Source organism: Saimiri boliviensis, chromosome 17, assembly GCF_048565385.1.
Source record: "Saimiri boliviensis isolate mSaiBol1 chromosome 17, mSaiBol1.pri, whole genome shotgun sequence".
NCBI classification, from domain to species: domain Eukaryota; kingdom Metazoa; phylum Chordata; class Mammalia; order Primates; family Cebidae; genus Saimiri; species Saimiri boliviensis.
Genome location: NC_133465.1, coordinates 23,497,169 through 23,523,379, shown reverse-complemented (window position 1 = coordinate 23,523,379; position 26,211 = coordinate 23,497,169). Strand labels below are relative to the sequence as shown.

Below are 26,211 nucleotides of genomic sequence, written 5' to 3'. Positions count from 1 at the left end.
TGCAGGTGTGCACCACCACGCTTGGTGATTTTTTGTGTTTTTGGTAGTGATGGGGTTTCACCCAGTTGGCCAGGCTGGTCTTGAACTCCTGACCTCAAGTGACCCGCCCACCTTAGCCTCCCAAAGTTCTGGGATTACAGAGGTGAGCCACCCTTCCCAGCATGGCCACTTCTTGAAAAGGACTTTTCTGCAGTCCTCCCGACTCCCCACCCCCAGCTTTCAGCAGGCTATTCTGTGCTTACTGGCTCACCCGTACCACACCTGCCTAATGAAGTGCTTACAGGCCAGTCATTACCCCACCCTCACCCCACATAGGAACCGTGCTCTGGGACGAACAGCACTGCTGTGATTTAGTCTGCAGCAGGACAGCAGGGTTTCTCAACCTTAGCGCTGCTTTCTGGGCTGTGTAGTTTCTGTTGTGGTGAGAGGTGTCCTGGGCACTGCGGAATGTTTAGCAGCATCTCCGGCCACACTAGATGCTGGTCACACTTGCCCCTCTTCCCCAGATGTGACAACCAATGTCTACATGTTGTCAAATGTTCCCTAGGTGACAGAACCACTTGGAGTGGGAACCACTGATGTACAGTAACACCTGTAGTGGGGTGCGGTGGCTCACGCCTGTAATCCCAGCACTTTGGGAGGCCCAGGTGGGTGGATCACTTGAGGCTGGGAGTTTGAGAACAGCCTGGCTAACATGGCAAAACCCCATCTGTACTAAAAATATAAAAATTAGCCAGGTGTGGTGACACACGTCTGTAATCCCAGCTACTCAGGGAGGTGGGAGAATTGTTTCAACTCAGGAGGCGGAGGTTGCAGTGAGCCGAGATCATGCCACTGCACTCCATCCAGGGCAACAGAGTGACACTCTGTCTCCAGAAAAAAAAAAAAAAAAGGCTGGGTGACTGGCTCTCGCCTGTAATCCCAGCACTTTGGGAGACCGAGGTAGGTGGATCACTTGAGGTCAGGAGTTTGAGACCAGCCTGACCAACATGGCAAAACCCGATCTCTACTAAAAATGCAAAAATTAGCTGCGTGTGGTGGTGTGGACCTGTAATGCCAGCTACTTGGGAGGCTGAGGCATGAGAATCAGTTGAACCTGGGAGGTGAGGTTGCAGTGAGCAAGATCATGCCACTGCACTCCAGCCTGGGCAACAGAACAAGACTCTGTCTCAAAAAAAAAAAAAAAAAAAGGATTAAATGAGATAGTGTATATTTTTTGTCATATTGCAATCTGGTGTGTGTGTTTTACATTTACGTCTCAGTTCAGAGTAGCCACGTGTAGCTTAAGTTTTCGGTATTGGGCTGTGCGGGTCTAAACAAATGTCTCTTCCCAGAACCTTTCTTCTTCGCCCACACCCCCTTGTCCCCACCCTGCTCTTCCTTCCTCCTTCTGGGGATCCTTTGTAGCCACCTGGCTCCTCTCTGCCCTGTGTCACCACCCTGCTTTTCTTTCCTCCTTCTGGGGATCCTTCGTAGCCACCTGGCTCCTCTGCCTCAGTCTTTCACTTCCTCTTGGCTGTGCTCTCTGCTGCATGTAGAATCCTTGTCGGGCTCTGGGGCGGCTCCCTAGGAAAAGGCTGTGCTTCCTCTGTACTCCTTGGCCCTTCCTACCCTTCCTCTCCTTCCTTCTTTCTCTTCCCTTGTTCCTGCGTGTTAGGAGCCAGAGCTGCCCTGACCAAGGCCAACCTGCTAACAGGGTCAAGTGAGAGGTTTTGGCAGGAGGGGAAGGCAGCCTCCCTGCAGGGAAGCGAGAGGTCTGAGAACTCCACCTTTGGATGTCTTTTCGAACTGAGCTTTGCTAGTTCCTCAAAGAGCTGACATTTCTTGAGAGCTGGGTCACAACTCTCTTCCTCTTCTTCTCTTCTGAACTTTCTGTGGATTCTTCTAGTTTTTTTTAAGGTGGAGTCTCGCTCTGCCCCCCAGGCTGGAGTGTGGTGGCGCAATCTCAGCTCACTGCAACCTTTACCTCCCCGGTTCAAGCAGTTCTCCTGCCTCAGCCTCCTGAGTAGCTGGAATTACAAGTGTGCGCCACCACCCCTTGCTAATTTGTGTACTTTCAGTAGAGACGGGGCTTCTCCATGTTGGCCAGGCTGGTTTCGAGCTCCTGACCTCAGCTGATTGGCCTGCCTCAGCCTCCCAAAGTGCTGGGATTACAGGTATGAGTCACCATACCAGGCCTCTTCTAATTGTTAAGTAGAAGTTTATTTTTCAATTTTGTTACCTGAAAGGGATCTCAATCCAGACCCTAAGAGAGGGTTCTTGGATCTCACCCATGAATTCCGGGGAAGTGAAAGTGAAAGCAGGTTTATTAAAGTAAAGATTTAAAGAATGCTGCCTGGGCAGAGCAGCCCTGGAGACCATTGGTTGCGCATTTTAATGGTTGTTTCTTGATGATATGCTAAACAAGGGGTGGAAATTCATGCCTCTCCTCTGTAGACCTTCTAGGGTAACTTCCTGACGTTTGCCTCTGCATTTGTAGGCTGTCACGGTGCTGGTGTGAGTGTAATGGTGACAGTGACCAGTGGTCATTCTTGTCGCCATCTTGGTTTTGGTGAGTTTTGGGTGGCTTCTTTACCGCAACCCATTTCATCAGCAAGGACTTTATGTGTCTTGTGCTGACCTGTTTCCTTCTGTGACTCAGAATGCTTGACCGTCTAAGTCACAGAGGTGGTGCAGCCCAGCAGGTCTCAGCCTCAGCCTCGTTTTTTTTTTTTTTTTTTGAGACGGAGTTTTGCTCTTCTTACCCAGGCTGGAGTGCAATGGCGCAATCTCGGCTCACCGCAACCTCTGCCTCCTGGGTTCAGGCAATTCTCCTGCCTCAGCCTCCTGAGTAGCTGGGATTGCAGGCACGCACCACCATGCCCAGCTGATTTTTTTTTGTAGTTTTAGTAGAGATGGGGTTTCACCAAGTTGACCCGGATGGTCTCGATCTCTCGACCTCGTGATCCACCTGCCTCGGCCTCCCAAAGTGCTGGGATTACAGGCTTGAGCCACCACGCCCGGCCCTCAGCCTCATTTTACCCAGCCCCTGTTCAAGATGGAGGTGCTCTGGTTCAAACACCTCTGACACCTTGAGGTGATTTTTGTGTGCAGAAATAATTCACTTTGGAAAAAATCATGATATGTGTTTCACTTATGGGAAATTCAGAATCCTCGTTCTTACCTTAAAAAAAAATTGTTTTTTTGAGAGAGTGTCTTGCTCTGTCACCCAGGCTGGAGTGCAGTGGTGTGATCTCAGCTCACTGCAGCCTCCACCTCCTGGGTTCAAGTGATTCCCCTGCCTCAGCCTCCCAAGTAGCTGGGACTACGGGTGTGTGCCACCACACCCAACTAATTTTTGGATTTTTAGTAGAGACGGAGTTTTACCATGTTGGCCAGGCTGGTCTTGAAATCCTGACTTCAAGTGACCCACCCACCTCGGCCTCCCGAAGTGCTGGGATTATAAGCGTGAGCCACGGTGCCTGACCCCTTTTACCTAAAATTGCAAATTTAGCTTATAAAGTTTATTCCATTTAGTCTAACATTTTAACTATTATTCTTTTTAAATCCATTAGATAAATGCCCCATTAACTATTGTTTTTGATGGCCTTTGAAAGGCTGGGCATGGTGGCTCATGCCCGTAATCCCAGCATTTTGGGAGGTTGAAGTGGGTGGATTGCTTGAGGCCAGGAATTTGAGACCAGCCTGGGCAACTTAATGAGACCCTATCTCTATTTAAAAAAAAAAGATAATACTTAATCCCATTTTAGTCTATTAAATACCTTAGATGTTTTAAACTGCAGTTATATATTTGATTTTTTTGTTTCTTTGTTTTTGTTTTCAGAATAATTAAGTAATTCTTAGAAATCAAGTAAATATATACCTATTGGCTGGGCGTGGTGGCTGACGCCTGTGATCCCAGGACTTTGGGAGGCCAAAGCAGATGGATCACCTGAGGTCAGGAGTTGGAGACCAGCCTGGCCAACGTGGTGAAACCCTGTCTCTACTAAAAATACAAAAATTAGTTGAGTGTGGTGGTGCATGCCTGTAATCCCAGCTACTTGGGAGGCTGAGGCAGGAGAATTACTTGAAATGGGGAGGTGAGGTTACAGTGAGCCTAGATAACACCATTGCACTCCAGCCTGTGCGACAAGAGTGAAACTCAAAAAAAAAAAGAAAAAAAATATATATAGTATATATAAATATAAATATATATGGAAAACATAAATATAGAAAATATAAAAATATGTATTTGTCTATATATAAAGATATAAAAATATATAAATATATACATATAAAAATATATAAATATATATTTGTGTGTGTGTACATATATATATATATATATATATATATATATACATACCCTAAATTCTCTTATATGTTCCAAATCCTTTTTTATAAATGTAAGCTTTGAACATATAATCTCAAATCTAGAACAGTTACTCAATATCACATTTTAAATCACAGTCATAGAGGTAACCTAGGCCAGCTAAATTTACTTAAAATGCTCAGTACCCCAAGAGTCTTTAAATAAAAATATTAATAGCATAAGTATGATTCTTTTAAACATGGATATATTCAATTCTCGATCATTCCTCTTTGACATTTAGTCACCAAGAAAATGAGATTGTCACCGGATTGTTTGCCCAAGTGATTATTTTGTGGTGGCTTTCTTAGCGTATTGATATTTCTTGCTGATTAGAGGCATCTACTAGGATGTGATGGGACCTTGGGTCCTATTTATAGTCTCAGAGAGGCGTTAATCCTTTAAAGGAAGAGGTACTCTCAGAGAGTCCAGGTTTCTTAGGTTTGTTTGTGACATCACTGTCTGCTTTTGAAGTTGTGTCTGTAACTCCCACCCATTTGGACAGACTGCTTGAGTGCATTTGGTATTTCTTTAAGATACTCATCACACCCTCCTCCCTGACAGTCTGACCCTGAAGACCTTTGAACTTGTCCAAATCCCACATTCTTTCTTCTTTTTTTTGAGACAGGGTCTCGCTCTCTTTCCGAGGCTGGAGTGCAGTGGCACAGAAAGGGCTCCCTGCAACCTCGACCTCCTGGGTTTAGGCGATCCTCCTGCCTCAGCCTCCCGTGTAGCTGGGACCATAAGCACATGTGCCACCACATCTGACTAATTTTTAAAATTTTTTGTAGGGATGACATCTCACTATTTTGTTCAGGCTGGTCTTGAACTCCTAGCCTCAAGTGATCCTCCTGCCTTGACCTCCCTATGTGCTGGGATTATAGGCATGAGCCACTGCACCTGCCTGACCCTGCATTCTTTTCATATTCTGTCTTTTAGGACCACTTAACTCTTAGAGATATGAATATGATACTTGACTAAATTGTGCTTGTCTCTTACTGTTTCTGTTTAAATTCTGCGATCTCTCATACATGGTTGTTTAAAGTTATTCTGCCTTGAGAGTTTTCAAGGAGGGAAGAAGTCAGAAGAAAATGCTAATCAGGAAGAGATAGTCCTGATTGTCTTCAATCTCTTTTCCATCCCTGGGAAATGGTCTTCTCTATCAGTGTATTTTATTTTATTTTATTTTTTTGAAGACGGGGTTTTACCGTGTTGGTTAGGCTGGTCTTGAACTCCCGACCTCAGGTGATCTGCCCGCCTTGGCCTCCAAAGTGCTTGGATTACAGGCATGAGCCACCATGCCCGGCCCCTCTATCAGGCTAATGTAGCTTATATCATTGCCCAGTCAGCCCTCTGAAAAGCAGCTCTGATGATTATCTCTGCCATCAGAAAGACCCAGGGGTGGCCCATTACCTTTGGAAGAGCCCTTTGCCCAGGGGCCCCCATCATTAGGCCCCAGCCTCCCCTCCCCTTCAGCCCTATCTCCTGCCACTCCTTCACACAGCCCATGCCCTTTGATGCCACCTGCACACGTTCCTGCAGCTTTGCCCTTAACCTGCTTCCCTCTGTGGGTCTTGGTTGCACGACCCAGGGCCTGGCCAGACAGGGGAAATCACAAGGGTTCTGCCTAGAGTCCTGTAGGCCTCTGTTGTCCCCACCCTCCTGCCAGGTTCCTTCCTGCCATGTTCCCTGGTCTGACCGCTCCCTGTGCCTGGTGAAAGACCCTTCCTTTATTTCTTCTATTTTATATATATAAAAAATATTTATATATATATATATATAAAACAAATAAATGATATAAAATGATAATTATATATAAAATAAGGATATAAAATGATAATTATATGTAAAATAAATAAATGAACAAAATAATGTATTTTTGAGTTGGAATTTCGCTTTGTCACCTGGACTGGAGTGCAGTGGTTCGGTTTTGGCTCACTCCAACCTCCGCCTCCCGGGTGCAAGTGATTCTCCTGCCTCAGCATCCTGAGTAGTCAGGATTAGAGGTGTGTGCCACCACACCCAGCTAATTTTTTGTATTTTTAGTAGAGACGAGGTTTCTTCATGTTGACCTGGCTGGTCTTGAACTCCCGGATCACTCAGGTGATCCGCCCGCCTCAGCCTCCCAAAGTGCTGGGATTATAGGTGTGAGCCACCTCGCCCGGCCCTGTTTCTTCTATTTATAGCACAGAGAATGCTGTTCTCTGCTCAGTCCTACCCCAGTGGAGGGCAGGCCCAGGCAGTTTGCTGCAACGCCCCTGCAGCAGCACCTCGGCTGTCAAGTGTCAGGGCGTGGGTGCTGCCCCCAACATTCCTGCTCCAGGACATCCTCGGAGGCTGCGCCCCTCCCGCTGCCCAGCGTGTTCTCTTCTGCTTCCAGGGGCGGGAACAGGATGTGAGTAGAATCCTCCGAGCCTTAAACGAGTGCCTCGCTGCCCTTCCCCGGCAGCTGCTGCGGAGCGTTGTGGGCATCGGGGTGTCGGGCCAGATGCATGGAGTCGTGTTTTGGAAAACAGGCCAAGGTATGCCGGGCTCTGGGTGCACTCAGGCTGGTGGCGGTCATTCCTTTCCGTGAAGGGTCGGGTTATCCTGCCGTGGGAACAGGGCCCTGTCTCTGGGAATGGACGAACCTGGGCTGCCTCCTGCATCGGTGAATGTTGTACAGATGTGAGGGGAACAGGGGAGCTGCCCACTCTCACATCATCAGCACGTCATCCATGAACAGGCAGAGGGAGCAGAGCGTCTCCCGGATTCTCTGCAGGATTCAGCCGAGTGCCTTTTCCATCGCTTTTTCTTTATCTGTATCTCAGAACATTAGTGCAGACACCCAAGGGATTCACTGTGGCTGCAGGAGATGCTGAGACACAGAGGGCACTCCCTTGAGTTGGGGCACGTTTGTTGTCATTTACATATTTGTGATTTTGAAAATTCCGGGGCATATATATATATATTTTTTGAGATGGATGGAGTTTCGCTGTTTTTGCCCAGGCTGGAGTGCAGTGGTGCGATCTCAGCTTACCGAAACCTCCACTTCACGAGTTCAGGCGATGCTCCTGCCTCACCCTCCAGAGTACCTGGGATTACAGGTGCCCGCCACCATACCCGGTTAGTTTTTGTATTTTTAGTGGAGGCAGGGTTTCACCATGTTGGTCACTAGACTGGTCTTGAACTCCTGACCTCAAATTATCCACGCACCTCGGCCTCCCCAAGTCCTGGGGTTACAGACGTGAGCCACCATGACGCCCAGCGTATCCTTTTCATGGGCTCAGTTGCTAAGCATTTCTAGTTGGTTATCTTATGAAGTCGGCCACGGTACAGAGGTGGAGTCGCATGTTCTATTTGGCCTTGAGGAGGAGAACTAAGCCAGTAAAACAACAGTGAGCACTTCACATGCCTGGTCCTGGCTAAGAACATCAGCTCACGATCTCATCAGATATTCCCAACAACCTGATGACACAGGTCACACTGTCGCCACCATTGTGCAGATGAGAGGTTGACGTTCAGAGATGTTAGAATAATATGCTTAGGGTCACATTTCAGCAAGTTAACCCTGCTATCGAATTGAAGTCTGTCCGAGGAGTTTTTGAAGGCCTGGTGGGTGGGGGTTGTTGGTGGAGGACCAGAGCTGCTGGAGACACAGTGGCTCAGCGAGAGACTTCTTAGCAGAGCGTCCGGCGAAGGATGACGCTCCCGTAGGAAGCTGGGAGCTCCCTGTTACAGCAGGCACTAAAATAACTTTTTAAGGCTGGGTATGGTGGCTCACGCCTATAAATCCCAACACTTTGGGAGGCCAAGGCAGGAGGAGGATTGCTTGAGGCCAGGAGTTCAAGACTAGCTTGGGCAACATAGTGAGACCCTGTCTCTGCAAAAGATGCAAAAATAAGTCGGGTGTGCCCCTCGTGTTTGTAGTCCCAGCTATGTGGAAGGCTGAGGTGGGAGGATCACTGGAGCCCTGGAGGTTGAGGCTGCAGTGAGTTTGATTGTTTCACCTCATTGCAGCCTGGGCTATAGAGCAAGACCCTGTGTCAGAAAAAAATACATCAAACTTTAAAAGAAATTGTATTGGCCAGGTGCAGTGGCTCACGCCTATAATCCCAGCACTTTGGGAGGCCAAGGTGGGTGCATCACCTGAGGTCAGGCGTTCAAGACCATCCTGGCCAACATGGTGAAACCCCATGTCTACTAAAACTACAAAAATTAGCTGGGTGTGGTGATATGTGCCTGTAATTCCAGCTATTTGGGAGGCTAAGGTAGGAGAATCACTTGAACCCAGGAGGTGGAGGTTGCAGTGAGTTGAGATGGTGCCACTGCACTCCAGCCTTGGTGACAGAGCAAGACTCCATCTCAAAAAAAAAAAAAAAAAAAAAAAAGAAATTATAAAAGATTTAATTCAGACATACAGAAATAGGGAGAATAGTGCTGTGAACCAACACATATCCATCACTCAGCTTCAACAACATCAACATTTTACTGTAGATCAACATTTTAAGCAGAAGATGGATGGCTACTTTGTGGGGGATGTAGTTATGAACACTGGATTCATCACTTTCTACCTGGAGAGTCAGCAGTTTCAAGTGCCCTGAAGTGTGTGGTGACTTCCCTGTCAATGGGCCTGGCATCTAGTGATGGACCCTTTAATTGTTCCCAGGATGAGGCTGGGTAATCGTAGAACCCGAGACAGGCTCTCTCTCCTCCCCTTCCTCCGCCCTCCCCTTCCTCCGCCCTCCCTTTCATCCCTCCTGTCCGCCTGTTGTCGGGCCAGCCGGGGTCATGGGAGCTGCTTGGCTCCAAGCAGTATGGGGAGCAGAAGGCAATTAGGGTGTCAGCGCTAACCTCTCAAAGGGAGTCTAGGTTGTAAAAGCTTTTAAAACTCCTTAATTTCGCATTAACGAGAATAAATGTCCTTTTAATACTAAAACCCTTCCCAAAGAGGACGGCAGAGAGCTAATGATTGCGGCCCGGTCACGTGCCTTCCCTTCTGCCCGTCTCCTGGGCGCCCCGACAGCCACACGAACCATCAGCCGCATCGCTGGAAAGAGCTGCTGAATATTTTATTGAGCCAGCCCACATGCCTTCTGGGTTTGTTTTCTGTTTCTGGGAAGGAGGAAAGCCGCAGCTTGGCGAGGGCGATACCTGTTTAGTGGAGTCAAGTGAAATCGCATTTGGGATCCAGTCTTGCTGATTTTAATGGCAGCCTTAATTCATTTTGGTTTCTGTACCTACAACATATAAAGCCCTTTGCGAGGCCCCGGCGGAGAGATAGAAATTAAGGAATGAAGCCTCTACCTTCCAAAACACGGTCAACACAGGCGGGCAGGAGTAACGTGAGCAGAGAGCTAAGTGCTTCAGAGGGGGCACCGGGAGCGTGCTGGTGGCGGGGAGAGCGAGCGACCAGTGTCCTCTGAAAGGCCCGTGGTCACGCTGGTTTCCAAACTCCATTTTCAGGCTCAGAAAAAGCAGCAGAGAAATCAGGATCATAAAAGAAAGCTAAAAGGCGAGCAGCAGATAGGGAGAAAGTGTCTGGTAGTGAATAGTGGGCAAAGGGCAGGTCAGCGGGGGTGGAGAACCAGCAACTAGGAGAGCACAAGCAGCCCTGTGGACAAGTGGGCAAAGGGCACAAGCATTATTCCTAGAAGAGGAAATGCAAATGGCTCATAGCATCTGGAAAGATGTCCAGCGTCGTTAGTGACAGGAGCCGTGCGGACGGAAACCACGAGGCGTTGTTTTCCACCCGCTGCATGCAAGAAATCAAAATGTTTAGGCTTGTCAAGAGTTGGCGAAGGGAGTGGAAAACTGCTTCTTTTTTGTTTGTTTTGTATTTTGAGACGGAGTCTCGCTCTTGTCTCCCAGGCTGGAGTGTGATGGCGCGATCTGGGCCCACTGCAACCTTCACCTCCCAGATTCAAGCGATTCTCCTGCCTAAACTTCCCGAGTAGCTGGGATTACAGGTGCCCGCCACCACGTCTAGCTAAGTTTTTTGGATATTTTTAGTAGAGGGGGTTTCACCATGTTGGCCAGGCTGGTCTCGAACTGCCCCCTCAGACTCCCAAAGTGTTGGGATGACTGAGCCACCGTGCCTGGCCCCCCGTTTTTGTTTTTTAGAGGCAGGCTCTTGCTATGTTGCCTAGGCTGGACTGGAACTCCTGGGCTCAGCTGACCCTCCCACCTCAGCCTCCTAAGTAGCTGGGACTGCAGGCGAGCACTGTGAAGCCCAGCTTCTTTGGTTGTCAGTGAGGAAATTTATAGGAAAATACAATGGCTTTGGCTCCTAGATCTGGGATCTGAGATCAGACACAGCCATGAAGCGGCTTTCTAGGGTGCGTGCCCTGCTCCCCTTCTTGGCAGGCACCATTCTGCAGGAGGCTGAGGCATCAGACATGCTTGAACCCAGAGACAGAAGTTGCAGTGAGCTGAGATCATGACACTGTATTCTAGCCTGGGTGCCAGAGTGAGACTACGTGTCCAAAAAAACAAAACCCAAAAAGAATGGACACACTAAAAACACTAAATGATATTAAAGGAAGATATTAGTAAGGACAGAACAAAAGAAAACAAAAAGAACATAACACATATTAGATATGAAAATATAACTAAAATAATATAAGATGATGGGTTGACAGCAGAATGGATAAAACTTCAGAACAAACTAGAGAATGAAAGATCAGATTGAGGAAATCTCTCAGAAGGAAAAAGGAAGGGACAAAAAAGTAGAAAATACAAAAGAAGAGCTACAAGATTTTTTTTGAGATGGAGTCTCACTCTGTCTCCCAGGCTGGAGTGCAGTGGCACCATCTTGGCTCACTGCAACCTCCGCCTCCTGGGCTCAAGCGATTCTCCTGCCTCAGCCTCCTGAGTAGCTGGGATCACAGGCACCCGCCACTAGGCCCAGATAGTTTTTGTATTTTTAGTAGAGACAGGGTTTTACTACATTGACCAGGCTGATCTCGAACTCCTGGCCTCAGGTGATCCACCAGCCTTGGCCTCCCAAAGTGCTGGGATTACAGCTGTGAGCCACTGTGCCCTAGGAACTAAGAGATACTGAGGATGCATCTAAGTAATAGGAGACCAGAAAAGGAAAAATAAAAATGGAGAGGAGGAAATCTTTGAAGAAATAATGGAGAAAAATTTCCTATAATTGACAAAGTAAGATGGAATGCCCCAGCCTGAAAAGGCCTATAGAATGCCAAAGAGGAGATAAGGAAAACCCCACAGCTACATATATTCTAGTGAACATTTGAGGATTTCAAAGACAGAATTCTGAAAGCTTGCAGAGCGAAGGATCAGATCCCATGTGAAAGAAGGAGCAGACTGACGTTAGATTTTTTTTTTTCAACAGCAACACTCCATGTGGAAAGACAATGTCGTTTTTTGTTTTTTGTTTTTGAGACGGTGTTTCGCTCTTGTTACCCAGGCTGGAGTGCAATGGCGTGACCTCGGCTCACCGCAACCTCCTCCTGCTGGGTTCAGGCAGTTCTCCTGCCTCAGCCTCCTGAGTAGCTGGGATTACAGGCACGCGCCACCATGCCCAGCTAATTTTTGGTATTTTTAGTGGAGACGGGGTTTCACCATGTTGACCAGGATGGTCTCGATCTCTCGACCTCGTGATCTTCCCGCCTCGGCCTCCCAAAGTGTTGGGATTACAGGTGTGAGCCACCATACCTGGCCTTTTTTTTTTTTTTTTTTTTTTTTTTGAGATGGAGTCTCCCTCTGTTGCCCAGGCTGGAATGCAGTGGTATGGTCTCAGCTCACTGCAACCTCTGCCTCCCGGGTTCAAACAATTCTCCTGCCTCACCCTCCTGAGTAGCTGGGATTACAGGCATGCACCATCATGCCTGGCTAGCGTTTGTATTTTTAGTAGAGATGGGGTTTTACCATGTTGGCCAGGCTGGTCTCGAACTCCTGACCTCAGGTGATCCGCTCGCTTTGGCCTCCCAAAGGGCTGGGATTATAGGTGTGAGCCATGGCACCCAGCCTGGAATAGTATTTTGATGACCAACTGTGGCATAACAAACTACCTGCAACTTAGTGACTGAAAGCAGAAAGCACCGATTGTATCTCATGATTTTTTGGGTCAGGGATTGGGTAGGGCTCAGCCCACTGCTGCTTCTACATGGAGGTTGTGGATGGAGGTGGCTTCTTAGTGTTCCTCTGGCGGACAGACTGGTCGGGGGCTCACAGTGGCTTTCCTCAATGCCTGGTACCTTGGTGGGGAAGGCTGGAGGCTGGGCTCATCTGGAAACGGTCTGCCAACTGCTCTGTCCCCGGCCTCTGGGTAATTCTGATTCCTTTTTTTATTATTATTATTATACAGAGTCTCACTCTGTCACCCAGACTGGAGTGCAATGGTGTGATCTTGGCTCACTGCAACCTCCGTCTCCTGGGTTCAAGTGATTCTCCTGCCTCAGCCTCCTGAGTAGCTGGTACTACAGCCGTATACCATCACGCTGGCTAATTTTTGTATTCTTTTTTCTTCTTTAATTTTTGTGTTTTTAGTAGAGACGGGGTTTCACTGTGTTGACCAGACTGGTCTCGAACTCCTGACCTTGTGATCTGGAGTTTGGCCTCCCAAAATGCTGCGATTACAGGCGTGAGCCGCTGCGCGCAGTGGGTAGGTGCGCTTCTTATTTGGAGGCTGATTACCCCAGAGAGTTGTGTAAGAGACTTGGTTGGGAGCTGCAATACTTCCTGTGACTAGCCTTGAGAGTCCCAAGACATCACTGCCTCCACATTCTTTTGATCAAGCACGTCACCAAAGTGATTCTATGTTCAAGGAAAGAGGATTCAGATGCCACCTCTCAATGGGAGGAATAGTGAGGAATTTGTGACAGTCGACCACAAAGAGTGCTTTTTTTTGGTGGGGAAGAGATGGAGTCTTGCTTTGTCACCCAGGCTGGAGCACAGTGGCATGATCTCGGCTCACTGCAACCTCCGCCTCCCTGGGTTCAAGTGATTCTCCTGCCTCAGCCTCCTGAGTAGCTGGGATTACAGGCACATACCAGCAATGCCCGGCTAATTTTTGGGTTTTTGTTTTTGTTTTTGTTTTTTTCAGTAGAGACAGGGTTTCACCATGTTGGTCAGGCTGGTCTTGAATTCCTGACCTCAAGACCTACCCGCCTTGGCCTCTCAAAGTGCTGGGATTACAGGCATGAGTCACCGCACCCAGCCCCAAATTAGTGCTTTTAAGCATTGAAGGGAAGGAACTTAGAACCAGACTGTTACAGCTGATCAAACTGGCATTTAAAAATGGAACATGGGCAAAACAGCTGGATGAGAGCACAGAAAAATCCAGAGGATGTCACAAGACACAAATGAAGTAGAGATGGTCAGATTTTTTAAAAGCCAATTTTGATGTCTAAAAATCAATCAGGGGCCAGGCACAGTGGCTCACGCCTGTAATCCTAGCTCTTTGAGAGGCTGAGGCAGGTGGATTGCCTGAGCACGGGAGTTTTAAGACCAGCCTGGGCAGCATGGTGAAACTCCCTCTCTACTAAAAATCCAAAAAATTAGCCAGGCATGGTGGCGTGGGCCTGTAGTCTCAGCTACTTGGGAGGCTGAGGCACGGGATCGCTTGAACCTGGGAGATGGAGGTTGCAGTGAGCCAAAATTGTGCTGGGCAACACAGCGAGACTCTGTCTAAAAAATCAGTAAATATCAATCAGCTAAGATGTAAAGAAAAGAGAACATTTACTGGTAATCAAGTAGAAGGAAGTCTAAATAATGTCATGAAGAGGGTTGGCAAGACAGAGACCAGGGGACTTGAGATTGTGCCAAATATCTTCTCTCTTTTTTTTTAGATGGAGTTTAAAGGTACTTAAGGTTTTCTTCTTTTTTGTTTGCTCTTGTGGCCCAGGCTGGAGTGGAGTGGCACGATCTTGGCTCACTGCACCCTCCGCCTCCCAAGATCAAGCGATTCTCCTTCCTTGGCCTCCCGGGTAGCTGGGATTACAGGCGTGAGCCACCACACCCGGCCAAATGTCTTCTCTTATGGGATGTGGTGAAATATGATCTCAACTTCAAAAAGATAAGAAAAACAGACAAGTGGGACAAACGGAGGGAGCATGTGACGTGCCCAGGGTCCCACAGTCATTCTGTGGTTGAGCCAAGTACTAAACCCGGTGCTGTCGGGACCCACAGGTGCGCCAGGCGTATCCCAGGATGATTAGCACATGTTTTGAGACTCACCAGCAGAGTAGCATCCAGGCCGTGTGGCGCCTTTTTTCCATTTTCGTTCATCTCTTTTGTTCCAGGCTGTGAATGGACCGAGGGAGGGATCAGCCCTGTGTTGGCGCCCCGAGCTGTTAGCCACCTTGTCACCTGGCAGGATGGCCGCTGTAGCAGCGAGTTCCTGGCCTCTCTGCCCCAGCCCAAGTCTCATCTCAGTGTGGCCACGGGCTTTGGCTGTGCAACCATCTTCTGGCTTTTGAAGAATTGGTATGGACAACGGCACTTTGACTCTGGCGCTGGGTTTCCAGGAGAATGAGAATGGGCTGGGGCTGTGTAGGCATCACCCTGCCGGCTGGGCTGCACCGTGGCATGTGTGGCCTGGCTCCATGGTGAGCTAGACCACAGCCTGGACCTAGACTGGGTCCAGAGCCACATCCTTTTGCAGAGCGTTCTCTGTTGGTTACCCAGTTACCACCTAGATAGGGAAAGGAGGGGACAGAGAGGGCAGGTGACTTGCTGAGGGTCACAGGGTGAGTTCGCAGTGTGCTCAGGCCTGCGGGGCTGCGGAGGAGGCTGGTGTCTGCTTTCCCAGGCTTGCCCCTTCCTCCTCTGAGGCCCTTCCCCTGGGACTGACTTGGGTTGGCTTTGCTCGGAGCAGCCAGGAGGTCCCAATTCCAGGGACCCGGCTGTAGTTGAGCCTTAGCATGTGGGGTGTGGCCGCCCCCGCCATGCCACATCCAGTCCCCGCTGCCTGCAGCGAGGCGCGGCACATGCTTCCGAGTTCATGTTATACCCTGTTGTGTTGTTTCTGGTGTAAAAAAACAGCCCAGAGTTCCTGAAGCCCTACGATGCAGCTGGGACCATCCACGACTATGTGGTTGCCATGCTTTGTGGCTTGCCAAGACCCCTGATGTCCGACCAGAATGCTGCCAGCTGGGGCTATTTCAACACCCAGAGCCAAAGCTGGAACGTGGAGATGTGAGTATCTTGTAGGCTGCTCATCCTGCTCCAGTCCGAAGGGCGACCCCAGAGCCAGTGCTTCAGTGGGAGCTCTCCCATCTGGGCGTGGTGGGGGCTTCCTAGAGGCCGGGACCACGGCCCAGCGACCCTAGCCTGTTCCACTCACAGGGCACGGGTGGGCCAGTGTATGCACAGCCCTGAGCTGGGGCCAGGGGCTCCAGCCATGCTGTCCTGCTCCTCCACAGCTGCCCAGGCTCTGGGGGGGCTCTCCCTTCTCTGTGACCCTGGGCCCAGTCTGTAGATTTCGGAGTACAGCTTTCACTCTTTAATATTTAAAATTAGAGGGTTGGGCGCAGTGACTCAAGCCTGTCATCCCAGCACTTTGGGAGACTGAGGTGGCGGATCACCGGAGGTCAGCAGTTCAAGACCAGCCTGGGCAACATGGTGAAACCCCATGTCTACTAAAAATACAAAAATTAGCCGGGCATGGTAGTGAACACTACTAGGCAGGAGAATTGCTTGAACCTGGGAGGCAGAGGTTTGGGAGGCAGAGATTACAGTGAGCCAAGATCGCACCACTGCACTTCAGCCTGGGCAACAGAGTAAGACTCCGTCTCAAAAAAAAAAAAAAGAAAAGAAAGAAAAAAGAACTAGATACAGTAGGCTTGAGGGATTCCTGTTAAGCTCTTTTTAAAGCATCATTTGCCTTTTCAGATACAGAAGTCCAGTGCCCTGTAAGCCCACTTCCTTCAGACCCAGATAGGAGCTCTGAAATAAAACAGAAAGCCCTGTTAGTTCAGGTAAAGGACCTCCCAGCACGTTTTGTGAAATCCACAGCCCCCTGTTCACTAACCAGAGTGATGAACGCATCTGATACTCAGGAGCCTGCTGGGGCCGGCTTTGGCTTCGACTGCGCTAACCACCCAACTGTGCTGAGCCTCTGGCTGCCTCCTTTGCAGACGTTTTGAGTTCCTCTTCTAGCACAGGAGGCTGGACTCCATCGCTGTGTACGGTGTTTTCTTTCCTGGGAGGTGAATCCTAAGCTTGTGAAAGCCGGTGTACTCTATTTACAGAGCCTAAGCTCATGGTTTTAGAAAAGCCAGAGAAGCTGCCGGTGACGGCGCTGGATTCTGTCCTCCCTTCGCCACGTGCGTCCTTCCACAAGCACTTTCCCTTGCAGAATGTCCTGGAAACAAACAACAACAAAAAAGAAAGCAGCTGGGTGTGGTGGCATATGCCTGTGAGCCCAGCCACTTGGGAGGCTGAGGTGGGAGAATCGCTTGAGCCTGGGAGGTTGAGGCTGAAGGGAGCAGTCATCATACCCCTCCACTCCAGCCTGGGTAACAGGGAGACCCCGGTCCAAAACAAGAAGGAGCCGGGTGCTGTGGCTCACACCTGTAATCCCAGCACTTTGGGAGGCCAAAGCAGGTGGATCATCTGAGGTCAGGGGTTCGAAACCAGCCTGGCCAACATGGTGAAACCTCATCTGTACTAAAAATACAAAAATTCGGGTGGATCACGAGGTCAAGAGATCGAGACCATCCTGGTCAACATGGTGAAACCCCGTCTCTACTAAAAATACAAAAAAAAAATTAGCTGGGCATGGTGGTGCATGCCTGTAATCCCAGCTACTCAGGAGGCTGAGGCAGGAGAATTGCCTGAACCCAGGAGGCGGAGGTTGCGGTGAGCCGAGATCGCGCCATTGCACTCCAGCCTGGGTAACAAGAGCGAAACTCCGTCTCAAAAAAAAAAAAAATACAAAAATTAACTGGGCATGATGGTGGGTGCCTATAATCCCAGTTACTTGGGAGGCAGATGTTGCAGTGAGCTGAGATTGCACCATTGCACTTCAGCCTGGGCAACAAGAACAAAACTTTGTCTAAAAAATAAAAAAAATGATCTGGGTGTGGTGGTGTGTACCTGTAATCCCAGCTACTAGTGAGGCTGCAGCGGGAGAATCGCTTGAACCTGGGAGACGGAGGTTACAGTGAGCTGAGATTGCACCACTGTACTGCAGTCTGGCAACAGAGCAAGACTGTCTCAAAAAAGTAAAAAAGAAAGAAAGAAGGAAAGAAAATAAAGGAAGGAAGGGAAGCAAGGGAAGGAAGGTAGGAGAGAAGGAAGAGGGAGGAAAGGGAGGAAGGAAGGGAAGGGAGGAAGGAAGGGAGGGAGGAAGGAAAGGAAAGAAGGGAAGGAAGGGAGGGAGGGAAGGAAGGGAGGGAGGGAAGGAAGGAAGCAAGGGAAGAAAGGAAGGGAAGGAAGGAAAGGAGGGAAAATAAGGGAAGGGAAGGGAGGGAGGGAGAGAAGAGAGGGAGGGAAAGAAGAAAGGGAGGAAAGGAGGGGATAGAGGGAGGGAAGGAAGAGGAAGGAAGCCCTAAACTCCAGAAACCTAAGTGTGGGTGGATATGTGTGTCCACTTTTGTTTCACAGACTGAGGAGCTCGGGTTTTCCTGTCCACCTGCTCCCAGACGTCGCCGAGCCTGGCAGTGTGGCAGGCAGAACTTCCCGCGTGTGGTTTGAAATCCCAAAGGGGACGCAGGTGGGCGTGGCCTTGGGTGATTTACAGGCCTCTGTCTATTCCTGCATGGCCCAGAGGACAGATGCAGGTAAGTTGCTCTTTTGTTCTGTCCTCAGACTTACCCGGGCCGCCTCCTAAGCACCAGCTCTGTGTGAGTCTGCAGGGCACTCAAGCTTAGCAGCCTTGGCATCCTGCTAGAGGATGCAATTCTATAAAGATGAAAAGCACCCTCCTCCCTGCAGGTCAGGTCCTCTGTTGAGGGAGCTCACAGGCCAGCAGGGCAAGCTCTGTCCCTGAGCGCCGGCCATCTGTGCTGACCGCCCCCACCCGGGGCCGGGGGAGGGAAATGGCTCTTTCTAGCTGTCTGCTCCCTGTGTGACTCTGCCTGAGAAAACAGATGAGCCGATGAGGTTTTGGTTACTGTGTGTTTGTCGGATTTGATTAAAAGTGCAGAATATTTTCTGTATTCGTGGTAAGGGAATCGTGGTGAGGAAGAGGCAGCAGTGTTTAGGGCAGGGGTTGGCTCTTTTTTTTTTTTTTTTTAAGATGGAGTTTCTCCATGATGGCCAGGCTGGTCTTGAACTCCTGACTTCAGGTGATCCGCCCACCTCGGCCTCCCAAAGTGCTAGGATTACAGGCGTGAGCCACCGCACCCGGCCAGGGTTGGCCCTTTAAAGGGCAGAAAATATTTCCTTTTTTTCTTTTTGAGATGGAGTCTCTGTCGCCCAGGCTGGAGTGCAGTGGCACGATCTCGGCCCACTGCAGCCTCCAACTCCCGGGTTCAAGTGATTCTCCTGCCTCAGCCTCCCAAGTAGCTGGGATTACAGGTGCACGCCACCACACCTGGCTAATTTTTATATTTTTAGTAGAGACAGGATTTCACCATATTGACCAGGCTGGTCTTGAACTCCTGACCTTGTGATCCACCCATCTCGGCCTCCCAAAATGCTGGGATTACAGGCATGAGCCGCCATGCCTTGTAGATCATGCAGACTCTGTTGTAAATGCTCAGCTCCGCAGTTGGAGTTCAAAAATAGCCATAGACGATATGTAAATGAACAGGGGTAGCTCTTTTCCCATAAAGCACTGTTCATAGACACTGACATGTGAATGCCATGTAATTTTTTTTTTTTTTTGAAATGGAGTCTCACTGTGTCACCAGGCTGGAGTGGCATGATCTCAGCTCACTGTAACCTCTGCTTCCCCAGCTCAAGTGATTCTCCTGCCTCAGCCTCCTGAGTAGCTGGGACTGTAGGCACGCGCCACCACACCCAGCTAATTTTTGTATTTTTAGTAGAGATGGGATTTCACCATGTTGGCCAGGATGGTCTCGATCTCTTGACCTTCTGATCCACTCACCTTGGCCTCCCAAAGTGCTGGGATTACAGGTGTGAGCCACTGTGCCCAGCCAATGCCATATAATTTTCATGTATTATGAAACGTTCTCTGGATTTCTTTTCAACCATTTAAAAGCGTGAGAATGTGGGGCAATGTGGTGCGTGGCAGTGCTGTGAGTCCGGAGCCCAGGGCTGTGGCCATGTCATCAGGTGCTCATGGTTTGACAGCAAAGGAGAGGAACCAGGTATATTTGGCCTTAAAGCAGCAGGGTGATCGGAATTAAGTGGGAGAGAGGCCATCTACAAAGAGTTCTCCTTCTAACATTTCAATCAGGCATTTGGCTTTATGTCCTGAGCTGTGGCTAATTTTTGTATTTTTTGTAGAGGTGGGATTTCACCATATTGGTCAGGCTGGTCTCAAACTCCTGACCTCAGGTGATCCACCCGCCTCGGACTCCCAAAGTGCTGGGATGACAGGTGTGAGCCATGGCGCCTGGCCACTGGAATTTTTTCAAACAGCACAGATAAATGCTACAAAATGTAAGTGAAAGTGAAAGAAATCGAAGTGTTGTCCCTTCCACCTGAGGAGACAGTAGAGGGCATGCTGCTTCTGGTTTATAGTCATGGTAAGCTTGACGTGGCAAAGAGCAAAGGTTATTGGCCTTCTGGGGCTTGTTTTTGCTGTCCTTGCGTTTGACCCCTGAGTAGGTGTGAAAATTGGATGCTGAACTCTGGCCCCTAAACAGATTGAGAAGAGCCGGCTTTTTAGCTAGGTCTCAGGAGAAATGGAGAAGGCACTGCCGAAACAGTCCGCGGGCTCAGTGCTGGGTCTGGATTTCTAACCCACAGGCTGACCCCCGCTGCTGACAGGCAAGGTGTTAAGAGTATACTTTGGGGTCGGGTGCAGTGGCTCATGTCTGTAATCCCAGCACTTTGGGAGGCCGAGGCAGGTGGATTGCCTGAGGTTGGGAGTTCACTACCAGCCTGGCCAACATGGTGAAACACCATCTGTACTGAAAATACAAAATTAGCCAGACGTGGTGGCAGGCGCCTGTAATTCCAGCTGCTAAGGAGGCTGAGGCAGGAGAATCATTTGAACCCAGGAGGAGGAGGTTGCAGGGAGCCGAGATCACGCTATTGCACTCCAGCCTGGGTGACAGAGTGAGACCCTGTCTTAAAAAAAAAAAATACACACACACACACACACACACACACACACACACGTATATCTATCTATCTATATCTATATCTATATCTATATATATATCTCCTTTGATCAACATCTCTTCAACACCTTGCCCTTCAACTCATCATGGACATATTTTTTAAGTAGCTGGGATTGCAGGCATGAGCCACCATGACCACCAAGCCTAATTTTGTATTTTTAGTAGAGATGGGTTTTCTCCACGTTGGTTGGGCTGGTCTTGAACTCCTGACCTCAGGTGATCTGCCCACCTCGGCCTCCCAAAGTGCTGGGATTACAGGCGTGAGCCACCATGCCCGGCCACCTGGACATGTTTTTAAACCCCCCAGCTTCTCTCACTGCCAAACTGTGACTTGTGACCTCTGAGTCAGCCAGGCAGGCCTAAGCTCTCCTCTCTCCGGACCCCAGTTCTCAACATCAGCACCTCGGTTCAGCTGGCAGCCTCCATGCCTTCGGGATTCCAGCCCGCACAGACTCCGGACCCTGCGGCCCCGGTGGCCTACTTCCCATACTTCGACGGGACCTACCTGGGGGTGGCCGCATCCCTCAATGGGGGCAACGTGCTGGCCATGTTTGTCCACATGCTGGTTCAGTGGACGGCAGATCTAGGTAAGGTGTGGCCCACACAGCGCTGTGCTCTCTGCCTGTCCTTTCTACACGGCAGGTCTCGGACCTTCATGTGCGGTTTCAGCCTCCACATTCAGGTCTCAGGCCCTGGCAGGTTTCTCCCATCCTTGGGGATCTGAGCTTGCAGCCAGATTCCTCTCGTCCTCTGAGCTGCCGTCACCTCCTCTCTTCTTTGGGTCAGGCACTCTTCCCCCAGCCTTGACTGTAAACCCTTATCACAGTCTCCCCGGCTTTCCCCCACCTTCTCTGCTCCCACTTTTCCCTTCCTGCTCCCTTCTCTTATTCCTGGGGTAGAATTTATGAGGTTTTCTCTGCTCTGCATGTACAGATGCTTCTCGACTTACAATGGTGCTTATTTCACCTACAGTGCACTTATATCCCGATAATTCTGGCCCATAGTAAGTGTGATGTAGACCTTTCTTTCTTTCCTTTTTTTTTTCTTTTTGAGACGGAGTCTCACTCTTGTCACCCAGGCTGGAGTGCAGTGGCGCGATCTCAGCTCACTGCAACCTCTGTCTCCTGGGTTCAAGCAATTCTCCTGCCTCAGCCTCCCAAGTAGCAGGGACTACAGGCGTGCACCAAAATACCCAGCTAATTTTTGTATTTTTAGTAGAGACAGAGTTTCGCCATGTTGGCCAGGCTGCTCTTGAACTCCTGACCTCAAGTGATCCACCTGCCTTGGCCTCCCAAAGTGCTGGGATTACAGGCGTGAGCCACTGCGCCCAGCTGCCATTTTTTAAAGAAGCACGGTGCGGGGTGGAACCCAGGAGCGTGGCCTTGGTTCCCTGCTGTGTCCCGGAGTCATCATTTGTCCCTGGCAAGTCCCTTCCCTCCTGTGTTTTCCTAGCTCCGTGTCCTGTGGTTCTAAGCCTGTGGGTTAGAACACTCAACAGCTCAAGGGACTTGTATCCTGCTACATCCATTGCAAGTGAATTGCAAGGGAAACTATCCTAAGTTGAAAATGCATTGAATACACCTGCCCTACGAGCACCATCGCTCAGTCTAGCCCACCCTAAATGTGCTCAGAACACATACATGAACCTACAACTGGGCAAAATCACCTAGTACAGAGCCGATTTTATAATAAAATGTCACGTATCTCGTGTAACATGTGGCCGCTGTACTTAAAGTGAGAAACACGGTGGTTTATGGCTACTGGAAGTCCAATTTCTGCTGAATGCATGTGGCTTTCGCTCCATTGTAACATCGAAAAATTAAGTTGAACCACTGTAAGCTGGGGACCAGGTGAGATATGTAATCTCCCTCTTCCAGGAGACGTTCCCTTTGGCAGCACCTAAGCTAGAAATGAAGTTTCTATTCAGGTCTAGTAAGTCAAGACCATCAGATGCGATGGTTACATCAAAGTCAGATGATGGTGGGACACGCGGAATGGAAGGCAGGGTCCAGGCAGCACGTGGAGAGCTGGGACTGCTTGTGCAGAGACGTGTTCCTGAGCGACGTCAGTGCCTTCGGGCTGAGCAGGGATGTCAAGATTGCCGGGGGCATTCTGCCTCCTTGGCTGGGATCTCCTCAGGAATGCTTTATTTTTATTTTTTAATTTTTTGAGACAGTCTTGCTCTGTGGTCCAGGCTGGAGTGCAGTGGCGTGATCACAGCTCACTGCAACCTCCGCTCCATGGGTTCAAGTGATTCTCCTGCCTCAGCCTCCCAAGTAGCTGGGATTGCACCTGTGATTTTTGCATTTTTAGTAGAGACGGGGTTTCATCATGTTGTCCAGGCGGGTCTGGAATGCCTAACCTCAAATGATCGGCCTGCTTCGGCCTCCCAAAGTGCTGAGATTATAGGTGTGAGCCACCACGCCCAGCCTTTTTTAAAAATTTTATTTGTTTGTTTTAAAAATGCAGAGCTGGCCAGAGTTGGTGGTTCACTCCTGTAACCACAGTACTTTGGGAGGCTGAAGTGGGTAGATCACTTGAGGTCAAGAGTTTGAGACCAGCCTGGCCAATGTGGTAAAACCTTGTCTCTACTAAAAAGACAAAAATCAGCCAGGTGTGGTGGTACATGCGTGTAGTCCCAGCTACTTGGGAGACTGAAGCAGGAAAATTACTCGAATCCGGGCAACAGAGGTTGTAGTGAGCTGATAGGATATGTGCCGCTGCACTCCAGACTGGGCGACAGAGCAAGTCTCAGAAAAAAAGCAACAAAAGTGAACACAGCGCTAACATGGTGTCAGGGAGAAAAGTCCGACCGGGATCCTGGCTTGACACTGAAAAGCGAGTTGTACGATGGTCAGCACATCCCTTCTCCCTGCGGTTCAGGTGCCCTTGCATATTACGTGGGTGGCCCAGACAGTGACCGAACTGGGATCCTCGGATTTCTGATACTGGTAATGACGCTATAGCATCCATGATGATAGTTATTAATCAGTACATGCATTTGGTCCCCTTGGTTAGGAAGCCTGGGTTACGGTTAGGGCTCACAGCAGCACTTAGGAGACCTCATCCTGACATCTGGCTGGGGTCTGCACTGAGATGGCTAGTGGGGATCCAGGGCACAGTACAGCTAGCCTGGCTGTAGGAGTCCCTGAGCCCAGAACCATCAGCTACAGTGTGGGGAGCAGCAGCAAGGGAGTCCCTTCCCGCCCTGTGGGAATTCTGTACCATCTCTGCCTGTATCATGGGGGTTGCGTGAGCTCACACAGATCTTCCCTGTCTCCGGCAGGCCTGGAGGTGGAAGAATCCACAGTGTATTCCCGCATCATCCAGGCAGCCGTGCAGCAGACAGACACCCACCTGACCATCACCCCAACAGTGCTGGGGGAGAGGCACTTGCCGGACCAGCTGGCCTCAGTGACCAGAATCTCCCCTGACCTCTCCCTGGGGCACGTGGCCCGGGCCCTGTGCCGAGGCATCGTTCATAATCTGCTGTCCATGCTTCCCGTGCGGCAGCTGCAGGAGTGGGGCGTGCAGCGTGTGGTGGGTAGTGGGAGTGCGCTGTCCAGGAACGAAGTGCTGAAGCAGGAGGTGCAGAGGGCTTTCCCTTTGCCCGTGTCCTTTGGGCAGGATGTGGATGCAGCTGTCGGGGCAGCTCTGGTCATGCTCCGGGGAAACAGCCAGAAGGAATCTTAGACAGCAAATGCTTTTACCAAAGGACTGCTGCGAATTTTACCTGATTCACATTCCTGACGCCCTTTGGGGGTCATCCTTTCCCTGAAGAAGTCAGTGGACAGCTTGTTGTCCCATCTTGACCAAGAACATACCTTCAGGATGTACTCTAATAATGCAGCCAGCAGCCATCAGCCAGATCCCAAATTAGTGCCTTCCGAAAGAGACCCACTGGGAGCTACTTACAGATGTCAGTGTGGGAGAGAGAGCGTGAGAGCACAGCAGCCAGCCTCCTCAGCAGCAGGCTCATCTGTGGCTCACCTGCAGACACAGAACACATAAAGTGTACTTCAGACACCAGAAAGTCTCGTGGCTGTGGCCCCAAGTGAGAATAGACCTGCCCCATGCCCCGCTTTGGATGATTGTTTTTGGAGGCCTGAAGTCACATGCACTTCTGGAAAAGTGCTTCTCTCCTGGAATGCCACGTGACCGGAGGCCCCTTTCCTAGTCTCATCCTCCCCTGGCCGCAGATGCTTAGCAAGGGCAGGGAGTGAGCCAGGCGTGATGCAGCAGCTGGCTCAGAGGACAGTGCGGGGCTGTGTGCTGGGCTGGAAAGCCTGCCGCCCCTGCGCTGCCCAGGTTTTCACAGCACAACTGTCAGGAAGGTGGGTTGCAGAGAAGGCGAGGCGGATGGCACAAGCAGCAGGGGTCACCGAAGCTGTCAGGCCCACAGCGCTCCGGGAGCCTGATGAGGCACCAGCAGGACCACTTTCCAGGAGCGTGGCCGTGCAGTGTGCTTTTGCTCCTGCCTGCTCCAGAAGCCTTCACAGGAAGGGATGCAGCCAGGCAGACTCCCACCAGATGGGGCAGGTGCTTTATCCAAAGAGAACCCTGTATCCCATAGGCCTAGGCTCTCCCCTTGGTGTGGGCTTTGCAGGCCCACTGTGTGTTCCTGGCTCAGCAGAAACATCCACATGAGTCAGCATTCCTCTAGGGTCCCAGAGCAGCGTTAGCCTTCCTGTGATTGGCAGGGATGGCTGTGGGGTAGCTTCCAGGAGGCCACCTTCACTGTGTCTACTCCCAGACCACCAAAGGAGCCCAGGCTCAGGCAGGCCTGGCCCAGAGGCACCTAGGCAACCATGAATTTGGGAAACAGTCATATTCCCTCTCTCTTTCTCTCTCACTATCCATCACAGGTATGAAACATACTGTCTTTTTATAAGTGTCATTTTATAAATTATGTGATCATCTGGAAGCTCTGAGGTGAGGGCAAATGCCTGATCATGCTGACTGAATGTCAGATATTAAAGTCCATTCTTGGCTGGGCGAGGTGGCACCTGCCTGTAATCCTAGCACTTTGGGAGGCTGAGGCGGGCAGATCACAAGGTCAGGAGTTCTAGACCCCCAACATGGCGAAACCCCGTCTTTACTAAAAATACAAAAATTAGCTGGGTGTGGTGGTGGGCACCTGCAATCCCAGCCACTCTGGAGGCTGAGGAGGAGAATCGCTTGAACCCCGGAGGCAGAGGTTACAGTGAGCCAAGATGGCACCACTGCATTCCAGCCTGGGTGACAGAGCAAGACACTGTCTCAAAACAACAAAGCTGGGTGTGGTGGTGGCACCTGTAGTCCCAGCTACTTGGGAGGGTGAGGCAGGAGAATCGCTTGAACCCGGGAGGCGGAGGCTGTGAGCTGAGATGGCACCACTGCACTCTAGCCTGGGTGACAGAGTGAGACCCCATCTCAAAAATAAATAAATAAAACAAAATAAAATATTAAAAAGCCCATTCTTCCAGAGTCTTGTGCCTTAAATAAAACACATGCCTCTCTGCTTTGGGGAAACTGTGCTGCAACCATGAGCTTGGTTCAGGAGGTTGAGATGCTCTGGGGGAGCATTTGTAGGTTGTCCTGAGAAAAGGTTGCCCTGGTGTCCCACCAGACAGATGCCTGCCCATCACCCCAGAAAGTGGTACACAGTAGGCCCCCCAG

The 26,211-nt window shown here is 50.1% G+C and overlaps 1 protein-coding gene across 1 annotated transcript in view; it reads left to right on the top strand.

Annotated features, from left to right (window-relative positions):
* SHPK (sedoheptulokinase) overlaps positions 1-26,009 on the top strand; it is a 28,054-nt gene extending 2,045 nt beyond the window's left edge. The window contains exons 2-7 of the mRNA XM_003933064.4: positions 6,729-6,870; positions 14,596-14,779; positions 15,338-15,490; positions 17,903-18,078; positions 20,940-21,140; positions 23,840-26,009. Of these exons, the coding sequence (XP_003933113.1) occupies positions 6,729-6,870; positions 14,596-14,779; positions 15,338-15,490; positions 17,903-18,078; positions 20,940-21,140; positions 23,840-24,246 (1,263 nt within the window). The 3' untranslated portion in view covers positions 24,247-26,009. The remainder of the gene's footprint in view (positions 1-6,728; positions 6,871-14,595; positions 14,780-15,337; positions 15,491-17,902; positions 18,079-20,939; positions 21,141-23,839) is intronic.
* The last annotated feature ends 202 nt before the right edge of the window (positions 26,010-26,211 follow it).